Below are 13,755 nucleotides of genomic sequence, written 5' to 3'. Positions count from 1 at the left end.
CAGGTTTATATGTTGTTATAGATAATTCATTTCAGATTATATTAAATGAAGCAAGAAAAATGCAGAACAAGGCCAGACATGGTGGCTTATGCCTGTAATCCCACTACTTTGGGAGGCCGAGGAGGGTGGATCACCTGAGGCCAGGAGTTCAAAACCAGTCTGGCCAACATGGTGAAACCCCATCTCTACTAAAAATGCAAAATTAGCCAGGCATGGTGGTGGGTGCCTCTAATTACAGCTACTTGGGAGGCTGAGGCAGGAGAACCACTTGAGTCTGGGAGGCAGAGGTTGCAGTGAGCCGATATTGTGCCACTGCACTCCAGCCTGGGCAATAGAGTGAGACTCCATTTCAAAAAAAAAAAAAAAGCAGAACATTGTATATAGGAATATATTATTTGTGTAAAACCAGAAAAAATTTTAATAAAATAAAATTTTAATAATAATAAAATTTCTTATATACTGGTATTTTTAGAAAATAATTCTGGAAGGACCTAAGAAACTGTTTACTGTATTTGCTCTGGGGGTGGGACAAAGGTAAGACAGAGATTTATAATGTACTATATATCCTTTTTTACTGTTTGGGTTTTTTCTCCGTGGCCATATATCTACAGTTTATTTTTATATTTATTGATTAAACTATTTGCATAAAGAAATAAAGTGGAAAGACATAAAACATTTAAATTAAAATGCCGGAATACTTTCTGTTCATATATTGTTTTATGCTTATGAAAATACTTGTCTAATTCACTTAACTTTTTACACTTTTACAGTGTTCTTAAAATATATGCACAGAAAACTTGCGCACCAATGTTCGTAGCAGCATTATTCATAATAGTCAAAAATTAGAAACAGCACAAATGTCCATCAACTGATAACAAAATGAGATATACACATATAATGAAATATCATTCATCAATAAAAAGGAATGAAGTATTGATACAAGTTACAACTTGGATGAACCTTGAAATCATTATACTAAGTGAAAGAAGCTGTATTAGCCCATTCTCACACTGCTCATAAGATATGCCTGAGACTGGGTAATTTTTTTAAATTATCATTATTATTATTATTTTGAGACAGAGTTTCACTCTTGTTGCCCAGGCTGGAGTGCAGTGGCGCAATTTCGGCTCACTGCAACCTCCGCCTCCTGGGTTCAAGCTGTCCTCCTGTCTCAGCCTCCCAAGTAGCTGGGATTACAGGCGTGTGCCACCACACCCAGCTAATTTTGTATTTTTAGTAGAGACGAGGTTTCACCCTGTTGGCCAGAATGGTCTCGAACTCCTGACCTCAGGTGATCTGCCTGCCTCGGCCTACCAAAGTGCTGGGATTACAGGTGTGAACCACTGCCTCCAGCCAAGACTGTGTAATTTATAAAGGAAAAAGTTTTAATTGACTCACAGTTTAGCATGGCTGAGAAGGCCTCAGAAAACTTACAATCATGGTAGAAGGGGAAGCAAACACATCCCTCTTCACATGGCAGCAGCAAGTAGAAGTGTCAAGAAAAAGGTGGAAAACCCCTTATAAAGCCATCAGATTTTTTTTTTTATACTTTAAGTTCTAGGGTACATGTACACAACGTGCAGGTTTGTTACATATGTATACATGTGCCATGTTGGTGTGCTGCACCCATTAACTCGTCATTTACATTAGGTACATCTCCTAATGCTATCCCTCCCCCTTCCCCCTCCCCCCACCCCACGACAGGCCCCAGTGTGTGATGTTCCCCTTCCCGTGTCCAAGTGTTCTTATTATTCAATTCCCACCTGTGAGTGAGAACATGCGGTGTTTGGTTTTCTGTCCCTGTGATAGTTTGCTCAGAATGATGGTTTCTAGCTTCATCCATGTCCCTACAAGGCCATTAACTCATCCTTTTTTATGGATGTGTAGTATTCCACGGTGTATATCTGCCACATTTTCTTAATCCAGTCTATCATTGATGGACATTTGGGTTGGTTCCAAGTCTTTGCTATTGTGAATAGTGCTGCAATAAACATACGTGTGCATGTGTCTTTTAGCAGCATGATTTATAATCCTTTGGGCATATAGCCAGTAATGGGATGGCTGGGTCAAATGATATTTCTAGTTCTAGATCCTTGAGGAATCGCCACACTGTCTTCCACAATGGTTGAACTAGTTTACAGTCCCACCAACAGTGTAAAAGTGTTCCTATTTCTCCATATCCTCTCCAGCACCTGTTGTTTCTTGACTTTTTAATGATTGCCATTCTAACTGGTGTGAGATGGTATCTCATTGTGGTTTTGATTTGCATTTATGCAAACTCTCTGATGGCCAGTGATGATGAGCATTTTTTCATGTGTCTTTTGGCTGCATATGTCTTCTTTTGAGAAGTGTCTGTGCATATCCTTTGCCCACTTTTTGATGGAGTTGTTTGATTTTTTTTTCTTGTACATTTGTTTAAGTTCTTTGTAGATTTTGGATATTAGCCCTTTGTCAGATGGGTAGATTGTAAAAATTTTCTCCCATTCGGTAGGTTGCCTGTTCACTCTGATGGTAGTTTCTTTTGCTGTACAGAAGCTCTTTAGTTTAATTAGCTCCCATTTGTCAATTTTGGCTTTTGTTGCCATTGCTTTTGGTGTTTTAGTCATGAAGTCCTTGCCCATGCCTATGTCCTGAATGGTATTGCCTAGGTTTTCTTCTAGGGTTTTTATGGTTTTAGGTCTAACATTTAAGTCTTTAATCCATCTTGAATTAATTTTCGTATAAGGTGTAAGGAAGGGATCCAGTTTCAGCTTTCTACCTATGGCTAGCCAGTTTTCCCAGCACCATTTATTAAATAGGGTATCCTTTCCCCGTTTCTTGTTTTTGTCAGGTTTGTCAAAGATCACATGGTTGTAGATGTGTGATATTATTTCCGAGGGCTCTATTCTGTTCCATTGGTCTATATCTCTGTTTTGGTACCAGTACCATGCTGTTTTGGTTACTGTATCCTTGTAGTATAGTTTGAAGTCAGGTAGCATGATGCCTCCAGGTTTGTTCTTTTGGCTTAGGATTGTCTTGGCAATGCAGGTAAAGCCATCAGATCTTATTACAACTCACTCACTATCACGAAAACAGCATGCAGGTAACCGCCCCCATGATTCAATTACCTCCCACCAGGTCCCTCCCACTACACAAAGGGATTATGCGAACTACAATTCAAGATGAGATTTGGGTGGGGACACAGTCAAACCATATCAGAAGCCAATTACAAAAGATCATATATTGTATGATTCCACTTACATGAAATGTCCAGAATAGGCAAATCTATGGAGACAGAAAGTAGATTAGTGGTTTCCTGGGAAGGCTGAGGGAAAATGGGGAGTATCTGTTAAAAGACATAAGGTTTCATTTTGTAATGGTAAAAATGTTCTAAAATTGTGGTGATGGTTGCACATTCTCTGAATATATTAAAACCATTGAATTGTATACTTCAAAGGGATGAGTGTATGCTATGTGAATTATAGCTAGTAAAGCTATTTTAAAGATGTATCTGTATTGTTTGTTCCCACAACCACTGGCAGAATTTTCAAGAATATTGCTTCAGTTTCTTTATGAACACAATAGAATCATATACTTACCAACACCTTTGTTCTTTTTGGAAAACTGGATATTTTTTGGCAACTTTTTTCCTCTGTTGTTTTATGCATTTATAGACTAACATAGTTATCCTTTTTTTCAATGTCTGTCACTGATATTTTTATTTTTTTTCTGCTTTTGCCTTTCCTTAAAATATCATCTTATAAACTCTATTTTTCGTGAGCATAGTTTTACTTCTATCTTCAATAAATTTAAAAAATCTTGTGAAAGAATTTGCACATAGTTTTAAAATGAGATAGTATAAAAGGGCTTATAATGAAAAACAACAAATTCTGGTGTTCTGCCCTCCCTCCTATTCCTGCTACCCACTTTTTAACTGTTTCTGTTTGTTACTCTGATCATATTTCCCATATTATTAAAAAGCTCATGCATGCATGTTCCAAGTTGATTTCCAACTGTGATAGATGAATAAATAGCCAACTCATGTTTGGCTGTTCATAGGATTCTTGGGTGAACATAAATTTGAAGACATTGCTTTATCATCTTTTACAATTGTATTTTGTATTCCTGTTGAAAGATATACCTGTTCCTTTTTTCTCCCTCTTTGCTTCTCTTTCTCTGAAAAATTTAATAATTATCTTTACGCCAGTGTTTTAAAATTTCACAGTGATATGCCTTGTATGTACAGTTTTTAAAATCCATTGTGTTTGGCCTTTGGTAAGTGAATTAGTCCATTCTGATGCTGCTAGTAAAGACGTACCCAAGACTGGATAATTTATAAAGGAAAGAGGTTTAATGGACTCACAGTTCCACATGGCTGGGGAGGCCTCACAATCATGGCGGAAGGCAAAGGAGAAGCAAAGGCATATCATACATGGTAGCAGGCAAGAGAGTGTGTGCAGGGAAACTCCCATTTTTAAAACCATCAGATCTCCTGAGACTTATTCATTACCAGGAGAACAGTATGGGGGAAACTACCCCCATGATTCAATTATCTCCACCTGGCCCTGCCGTTGACACATTTGGATTATTACAATTCAGGTGAAATTTGGGTAGGGACACAGTCAAACCATATCAGTAAGCATTTCAGTCTAATGAATACTGTTTCTCTTCAACTCTGGAAATTGTGTGAATAATTTCTTTAATAATTTTCTTCCCTCTGTTTGTATTATCATTTGGGGATTCCAACTAGTTGAATGGAAGGTCACCTAGAGTGATTTTCTGTTCTTCTCAATCAGAATTCCTCATGTGAACCACAGACTCAGAAAATGGTTTGACTAACTTTTTTCTCACATCTTCCAAGGCTAGTCTTAACCAGTACCATTCTAGATACATGAGAGAAATTAATAGATAACATACAGTGATTGTCTAGGACGAGGGTCAGTGAACTTTTTCTTAAAGGGACAGATAGTAAGTATTTTCGGTGTTGTAGGTTGGGAGGCAAAATCAAGGCTATGGTGTAGGTATTTATATACCTATCTGAAATGTAACCATTTAAAAATATAAAAAATATTCTTATCTTGTGAGCCATTAAATTAAAAAGTAGATGGCTAGCTGGATTTAGCACACAAGCCATAATTTGCCCAGCCTCTTTTTTTAGGGCATTAGGGGTTAATTCTTTCACTGACTCTGTTCAGAAAATCCTCTTTTTTATTTTCACTCATTTCCCTTCAACTTAGTTTTTTATTTTACCTTTGGGGAGATTTCCACAAATTTTTCTTAAAGCACTTCTATTTTAATTCAGCAGTCGTTTTTCATTCCAGCACTTCTTTTTTGTTTTCCAGTTCCCTTTTTTAGTATCTTGTTTTTGTTTTATGGATGCAAGACATTCCTAAATGTTTCTAAGGATACTCCTTATAGTTTTTAAAACTCTTTTCTTTTGTTTCCTAAATTATCTCTTTTTCCTTTGAGGACAGTTTTTCTAATTTCTACGTTCGTGATCTCTGGTAATCTATCATACTTAACAGTGATAAAATAGAAAAATCATCTGTTGTTTCTCTAGGTAAAATGCATAAACATTTAACAATTATATGTTACATTTTTAGTTACCATTTATATTTTATATATTAAAACTGATGCTTACAGGAACAGAAAACCAACCACCACATGTTCTCACTTATAAGTGAAAGTTAAACGTGAGTACACATGGATACAAAGACGGGAACAATAGACACCGTGGCCTGCTTGAGGGTAGAGGAGAGGAGGAGGGTGAGGATAGAAAAGCTGCCTGTTGGGTACTATGCTTATTACCTGGGATGAAATAATATGTACAAAAAAAACCCATACCACACAGTTTATCTATAGAACCAACTTGTACATGTACTCCCAAAACTAAAATAAATTTTTTTAAAAAAGGAAAAAAGTCTGATGCTTATATTTTCATTAAATCTCCTCCTGAAATCAGACATAAAGAGAAAATCTCTAATAAGAGGGTGTGTGTGCGTGCGTGCTCGTGCATGTGTGTACATGTACCATCTGGAGGCTAAGGTGGTATTTGAGACATTCTGTCATTAGGGCAGTTGCCCCTGTTGCTTTGACACTCTGTTCTTTCGGTGGTTTTCAGCTTCCTCTGCCCTCCATCATCACTTCCATCCCTGCTTCATCTGTGTGCTAGGTAACTGTTGAAATTGCTCAGCTGCTGATGGCCCTCTCATCTTCTTTGCTGTAATGGTTTTATATCTTTTACAAACTATTACCTATGATTTAAATAGACTCTCCCAAGAGAGAAGATAGCTGTTTATGTTCATGTTTTAATTAGTATTTTTAATTTTTAATTAGTATTCTCACTACACATTTTAAACTATATTTTTGCATTTATTATATGCTTCTGAAATACAAAAAGCAACATGAATAAGTCATTTGTGATGTTTATAACTCAGTAGGGAGATATCACACATATGCCAAATTAACTTTAATAAAAGGACAAAATGTAGTAAATCTGATCAACTACTTTCAAAATAGAGGAGTAGTAGTGAATGGGGAGGTCAGGCTCTAGGGAGAGGTTGGCATTTGAGCTGGGCTTGAATGATGAGTACAGTGTAGACATGTAGAGTGGAGAAGGTGTTGCAAGTGGATAGACCTTAACATGCTCAGAAATACAAATCAGAAAATGCAAGAAGCAATTAGTAGTGAGTTTCCAGTGTGATTACAGTATAGGGTAGATGCATATTTGGTTGGGCAGGGGGACATTTGTAGGACACAAGGCCAGAAAGGGAAATTGGACTCAGATCATGAAGGATCATTCCATACTCAGGCTTTTGGATTTTGTTATTTAGACCATTGGGGACAACTTTTAAGTAGGGTGTAAAGATGGCTTAAATGTCTTCTAGGTAAGTCACTCCAATTACAGTACGAAAGATAGATTAAAAAGATAAGATAGGCCAGGCATGATGGCTCACGCCTGTAATCCCAGCACTTTGGGAGGCCGAGGTGGGTGGATCACCTGAGGTCAGGGGTTCGAGACCAGCCTGGCCAACATGGTGAAACCCTGTCTCTACTAAAAAAATACAAAAATTAGCCAGGCCTGATGGCACGCCCCTGTAGTCCCAGCTACTTGGGAGGTCGAGGCAGGAGAATCGCTTGAACCCAGGAGACGGAGGTTGCAGTGAGTTGGGATTGCACCACTGTACTCCAGCCAGGGTGACAGAGTGAGAAGGGAAAAAAAAAGATAATTGAGGTAGTGAATCCTGTTATAAGCTATTAATTACAGTCTGAACCAGGACAGCAGATTAGTTTCTTAGCAATATTCATTAAACATCTGCAGTGTCTGCTAGATATTTTGATAGACATTGATACTTTGGAGGTTTTTCCTCAAAATGGTTTCTATAGCCCTGTCTCCCTCCCTACTCCAACTGGGGCCATCCTAAGCAAAGCTCTGCTGACTCCCTGCCTGAGTTACTAGGGCTCCAGCTCCTGTAGACACCAGGGTCTGTCTCCAGTCCAGTTCATTTTGTGCACCACTGACAAAATAATCTTCAGATGTGACCTAAATTATGTCATTTCTCCTTTTAAAACTGCTTTGGTCCCCCTACCAATCAAGTCTTAACTCTTCTTCTGGATGTCAGTGTCCCCATCCTGGCTCTACCCTAACTAACCAAACTTTTCTTGCCAGTGTCTGATGCAAAAATATTCTTGTGAGGCCATGACGGGAGGAACACTTGAGCCCAGGAGTTCAAGATCAACCTAGGCAACACAGTGAGACCTTGTCTCTGCAAAAATTTTTTAAAAATTAGCCGAGCATGGTAGTGCATGCCTGTAGACCCTCAGGAGGCTGAGGTGGGAGGATTGCTTGAGCCTGGTTGCACTGAGCTGTGATCGCACCACTGCATTCCAGCCTGGGTGACAGAGTGAGACTCTATCTCAAAAAAAAAAGAATCTTGTCGTCTTTGTCTGTCTCATTTCCTTAGAGCACGCTCATTCTGCCCCCGTGCCTTCTTTTCTCATGTGACCTTGCTGTGCATGTTCTCTATACCTTCTCATTTAAATTCTTCCCAACTTTCAAGTCTTAGCTCAGTTACATCTCCTCAAAAGTTCTTCTACATCTTCTTTGAAAAAAAATCATCTTACACTGTTTTTCTTTTTCTTTATCTTTTTTTTTTTTTTTGGAGACGTAGTCTCACTCTGTTGCCCAGGCTGGACAGTGCAGCAGCACGATCTTGGTTCACTGCAACCTCTGTCCCCCAGGTTCAAGCGATTCTCCTGCCTCAGCCTCCCAACTAGCTGGGGTTACAGGTGCCTGCCGCCACACCCAGCTAACTTTTGTATTTTTAGTAGAGACAGGGTTTCACCCTGTTGGCCAGGCTGGTTTCAGACTCCTGAACTCAAGTGATCTGCCTTCCTTGACCTCCTTAAGTGCTGGGATTACAGGCGTGAGCCACTATGCCCACTCTTTTTTGGGGGGGTGTGGTGGAGGATAGGGGACAGGTTTGCACTCTGTTATCTAGGCCGGAGTGCCGTGGCACGATCTCGGCTCACTGCAACCTCCGCCTCCCAGGTTCAAACGATTCTCGTGCCTCAGCCTCCTGAGTAGCTGGGACTATAGGCGTGTGCCATGATGCCCAGCTAATTTTTGTTATTTTTGTAGAGATGGTCTCCCTATGATGCCCAGGCCTGGTCTCCAACTCCTGGGCTCAAGTGATCCTCCCGCCTCAGCCTAGGAGTGCTGGGATGACAGGTGTGAACCAGCACATCCGGCCGTCTTAACACTATTTTTCCATCCCCATGTTGTCTAGCCTTATGTTTGGCATGTCTATCCTCAGTTATTCCATGGTCACAATATGGCTGCAGGAGTGCCAGCTATCCTAACCACATTTCAGACAGGAAAGATAAATGCAAGGGGCAAAAGGGACATCTCTCCCAGCTGAGTCAGCCACCTCTGAAAAGCTCTCCTGAGGAGTGACTGGCACTAGGTTGGCTTCATTGGTTGCCCGTAGGTACAAGGGATACATTTCTAGATAGACATATTCAGGGTCTCCATGTTAAACAATTCCATAGGACACCATTCACAAAAAAACAATATATAGAATAGAACAGAGTATTCAATATCTTTATCTGGGTTTGATACATATACATATGTATCATATACATGTACAGTATGTATATGTATTTTTACATACGTATATGTATATATTTTACATACTGTATATGTATATGATACATATGTATATGTATTTTTACATATACATACTGTATGATACAGTATGTATATGTAAAAAGTTATCAAGCTATATAGTTAAGATTAGTATACTTTTTTCTTCCTCATCCCAACATTAGTATACTTTATACTTCATTGAATATGTGTTGTACTTCAGTTTTCAAAAATTAATGGTTTCCTCAAGAGGTGTGCAGTGTGATGAGCCTGGGAACGTGGCTGTAGGTAAAACTAGGATTATGTTCTCAGAGGGAAAAGTAGACACTGAGTTAGGTATCTAGATATCTTTGTCACAAGCATAGGACTTTTTTCTATCAATAGTTTTGACATGTACACCAATGTTTTAAGATATCACAGTGTTCAATATAATATATATAGTAGGCGATTTTAATTTTGATATCGAAACATTCCCACAAGAATGAAAGCATTGGCTTTGAAAAACAAAATATTGCTTGTAATTTTTATTCATGTGCTACAAAGCTTAAACCTTAAGTGAAAACGCAGTGTATACTTTTGACTGCTATGTACTTTATATAGTAAAAGCAACATGTAATTTTATTAAGTCAATAATAAAAGGATTCACAACACTAGTTTCTGAAAAATGTCCACTTTGGGTGGCTCTAAACTGATTAATAAAAAGCAAGTAAATAAAACTGATCATAAGATGTCAAAATCTAATCTGTATTCATAAGCGTTTGCAAACATTTAAGTAATCTTTTGAAATTTTCTTTTACTTCCTTTCGTTCTGTTAGAAAAATCTGAAAAATAAACAACCAGATTCACTTTGTTGTTGTTGTGAAACTACTAGAAAATGAGTGACACATGACTAGTCTGCTCTTATTTCATGTAATTTTAAAATGCATTCCAAATAATCGGAATTAGAAAATGGCAACTTCTTTTTGTTTGTTTTGTTTTTCTTGAGATGGAGTCTCTCTATGTCGCCCAGGCTGGAGTGCAATGGCACAGTCTTGGCTCACTGCAATCACCACCTCCCAGGTTGAAGCGATTTTCCTGCCTCAGCATCCCAAGTAGCTGGGACTACAGGCACATGCCACCATACCTGGCTCATTTTTGTATTTTTAGTAGAGACGGGGTTTCACCATGTTGGCCAGGCTGGTCTTGAACTCCTGACATCAGGCGATCCACCCACCTCGGCCTCCCAAAGTGCTGGGATTACAGGCATGAGCCACCACGCCCGACCAAATGGCAGCATCTTTAAGCATTTATTTCTGAGTATCTGTGGGTTGATGTTTACTTGTTTTTAAATAAAGATTGTGTTTTTCTTAGGTTCATCCTCAGCAGCACCGGCTTCTTTTTGAAGTGTTTGACGAAAACCGATTGGTAAGTTATATTGTGCTTATATGAAATATGAAGTAAGGGTACATTTCAGTAGAGCAGCCAGGGGAAGTGGGTAAGCAGACTGGGATTTGAGAGATGGCTTGGGGGTGGTTATGGAGACTCTGGGCAAAATGGTGAGGGAGATAGAATTTGTTTTCTTCCTCCTGGTCCTACTTGCTCCCTTTCCATTCTCCTCCCAAGCACCTCTTCTGATTGCCAACATATTATAAGGTCTTACTCAAGACCTCTTGTGACAGGAGAGGACAGAAAACCAACCTCTTTGTCCTGCCTTCCCTCTCACTCGCCCACGACCCCTGGTTCCTACTCCATGGCTCTGGGAATCTTCCCAGGGTATCCTTCAGTTGCGCCTCCTCACTACAGTGGCCTTTCTTAGGGTTACCTGTATCCAATGGACATCCTATCCACTCTCTCATCCCCACTCTTCTACAGAGGAAATCTGTCCTTTTTACACTGATAAGGAATGAGCAAATAAAGTCTTCTCAAAGATGGCCAGCTCTTACAGAAGTAAAAAGCAAAGTTAAACCTGATGTTCTTTTTATAAAATGATTGTTCTGATTTCTGAATTCCTAAAGACTCTCTTAAAGTCCTATCCTTTTCCTAATTTTGTCTCTGAGGATCCAATCTCAAACCCTCATCTTAGCATCTTACATCTATATTTTAAACCTGTAAGATTTGAACAGGTAAGTATAGAAACAGTGTTATGTGTGCAAAGCTTATCAGTTACAAGCACCAGAAAAATTAAACAGTTTTGTTCATTTTTTAGCTAACAGAGAAACCAGCTTTTTTCAAAAAAAAGTCTGTTTTTAGTGTTAAACTACATTCATGTTTTTTTTGCCCTCAAGAAATGGTAATTATACTGGCAACTAAAGATATTGCCAATGAAATCTTTAATAAACATCATACTAAGCAAAAGTACATTATTGCTGCCAAAGAAGACTATCACTGACTTGCTATATATATATATATATTTTTTTTTTTTTGAGATGGAGTCTCGCTTTGTTGCCAGGTGGGAGCACAGTGGCTCAGTCTCAACTCACTGCAACCTCCGCCTCCAGGGTTCATGCAGTTCCCCTGCCTCAGCCTCCCCAGTAGCTGGGACCACAGGCGCTCACCACCACACCTGGCTAATTTTTGTGAATTTTAGTAGAGATGGGGTTTCACCATGTTGGCCAGGATGGTCCTGATCTCCTGATCTCGTGATCCACCTGCCTCTGACTCCCAAAGTGCTGGGATTACAGGCATGAGCTGCCATGCCCAGCCTGGCCATCTAATTTTTAAGGCTAAGTGACAGATGTTGCTGATTTGATTATCAGATATGGTTAGTTACAGAGCTATTTGTTTTCTGTCTGTGTTTTTGCTTTTTTAAAAGAATATAAAATGTTTTCCTTTTTTTCCCCTCTGAATCTATAGACCTGTTTTCCTTTATTTTTTATTATTATTTTTTGACAGAATCTCACTCTGTTGCCTAGGCTGGAGTGCAGTGGTGCAGTCTCAGCTCACTGCAACCTCTGCCTCCCAGGTTCGAGCTATTCTCCTGCCTCAGCCTTCCAAGTAGCTGGGATTACAGGCACCCGCCTCCTTGCCCAGCTTATTTTTGTATTTTTAGTAGAGACGGGGTTTCACCGTGTTGGCCAGGCTGGTCCCTTCTAGAGGGAAACAAATTAAACTTTGTATTGGTGGAGTTTTTGTGTGTGTTTTGTTTTTAACTCATGAAATATACATACAAAAAAGCCCACATAATATAAATATTTTAAATAATAAGACAAATATGTATACACGTTACTCAGCTTAAGAACTAGAACATTACCAAAATCTTTGAAACCCTCCCTAGATCCCTCCTTAGTAGCATCTTCTTTTCTTCCTCCACAAGTAGTAGCCACTGTCCTCAATTTTGTTTTTATCATTCTTTGCTTTTTAAAATACTTTTATCACATGTATATATATCCCCAAAAAACACATTGTTGGCCGGGCATGGTTGCTTATGCCTGTAATCCCAGCACTTTGGGAGGCCGAGTTAGGTGGATCACCTGAGGTCAGGAGTTCAAGACCAGGCTGGCCAACATGGTGAAACTCTGTCTGTAATAAAAATACAAAAATTAGTTAGGCGTGATGGTGGGCACCTGTAGTCCCAGCTACTTGGGAGGCTGAGTTGGGAGACTTGCCCGAACCCAGGAGGTGGAGGTTGCAGTGAGCCAAGATAACACCATTGCACTTCAGCCTAGGTGACAAGAGCGAAACTCTGTCTCCAAAAAACAAAAACCCACATTGTTTATTTTGCATATTTTTTAATTTGTAAAAATAGTATATCTCTATAGACATTCCTCTGATATGCTTTTTTGCTTAACATTATATTTGTGAGATCTGTGATTACACATTTCAATGATGCATAATTTTCTATATTCTGAAAAATCATAATGCTATAATTTATGTATTTAACCTCCTTAATAGATATTAGTGTTATTTCCAGTATTTTGCTCTTACAAATTGATAAACATTTTTATGTCTCCCTATGTACGTGTCTGAGTCTATCTCTAAGAGATATGTTTTAGAGTTGAATTGCTAGATCATGGTATTACTGTTATTTTTCCTGTTGCCACTGATACCGATGTGAATTTTGCCTGATCATTGAGTGTATTATTGGTGAACTATTTTATTTGCGTTATTTGCATGTTGTCCACAAGGAGGGACAGCTCACATTTGTGCTTTCCACCATGCTTAATTGTCTGGTCCATTTTGCCAGTAACTTTAGTATTTGCGTGACTCTTTCTTAATGGCCAGAATGGCTGTTTGTCAAACACTAATCAGTGAATTAACATTCCTTAAGCATTTACTGTGTATATAATACTATAAAGTGTGTCATGATAGGTTGGAAGAAAAAAGTATTGCCTTTGATATTAACAGTTGGATATTTATAGATGGATAAATATGACAGAATTTTTAAAACTTTTAACCATATGAAAAAACAAATAACACATTAATCAAAATATTGTAACACCTGTAATCCCAGCACTTTGGGAGGCTGAGGCGGGTGGATCAGGAGGTGTTCCTGAGGTTAGGTGAACACCTGAGGTCAGGAGTTCGACACCAGCCTGGCCAGCATGGTGAAACTGCGTCTCTACTAAAAATACAAAAATTAGCCAGGCCTGATGGTGCGCACCTGTAGTCCCGGCTACTCTGGAGACTGAGGCATGAGAATTGCTTGAGCCCAG

The 13,755-nt window shown here is 39.0% G+C and overlaps 1 protein-coding gene across 1 annotated transcript in view; it reads left to right on the top strand.

The window, feature by feature from the left end:
• The window catches only part of NEDD4 (NEDD4 E3 ubiquitin protein ligase), a 165,041-nt gene that overhangs the window by 56,662 nt on the left and 94,624 nt on the right, over positions 1-13,755 (top strand). Inside the window, exon 5 of the mRNA XM_003827870.5 lies at positions 10,475-10,528. Within this exon, the coding sequence (XP_003827918.1) occupies positions 10,475-10,528 (54 nt within the window). The remainder of the gene's footprint in view (positions 1-10,474; positions 10,529-13,755) is intronic.

The sequence above is a fragment of the Pan paniscus genome, chromosome 16 (assembly GCF_029289425.2).
Source record: "Pan paniscus chromosome 16, NHGRI_mPanPan1-v2.0_pri, whole genome shotgun sequence".
Classification (NCBI taxonomy): Eukaryota; Metazoa; Chordata; class Mammalia; order Primates; family Hominidae; genus Pan; species Pan paniscus.
The sequence above is the reverse complement of the archived record's forward strand: the minus strand, read 5'-3'. Positions and strand labels throughout refer to the sequence as shown.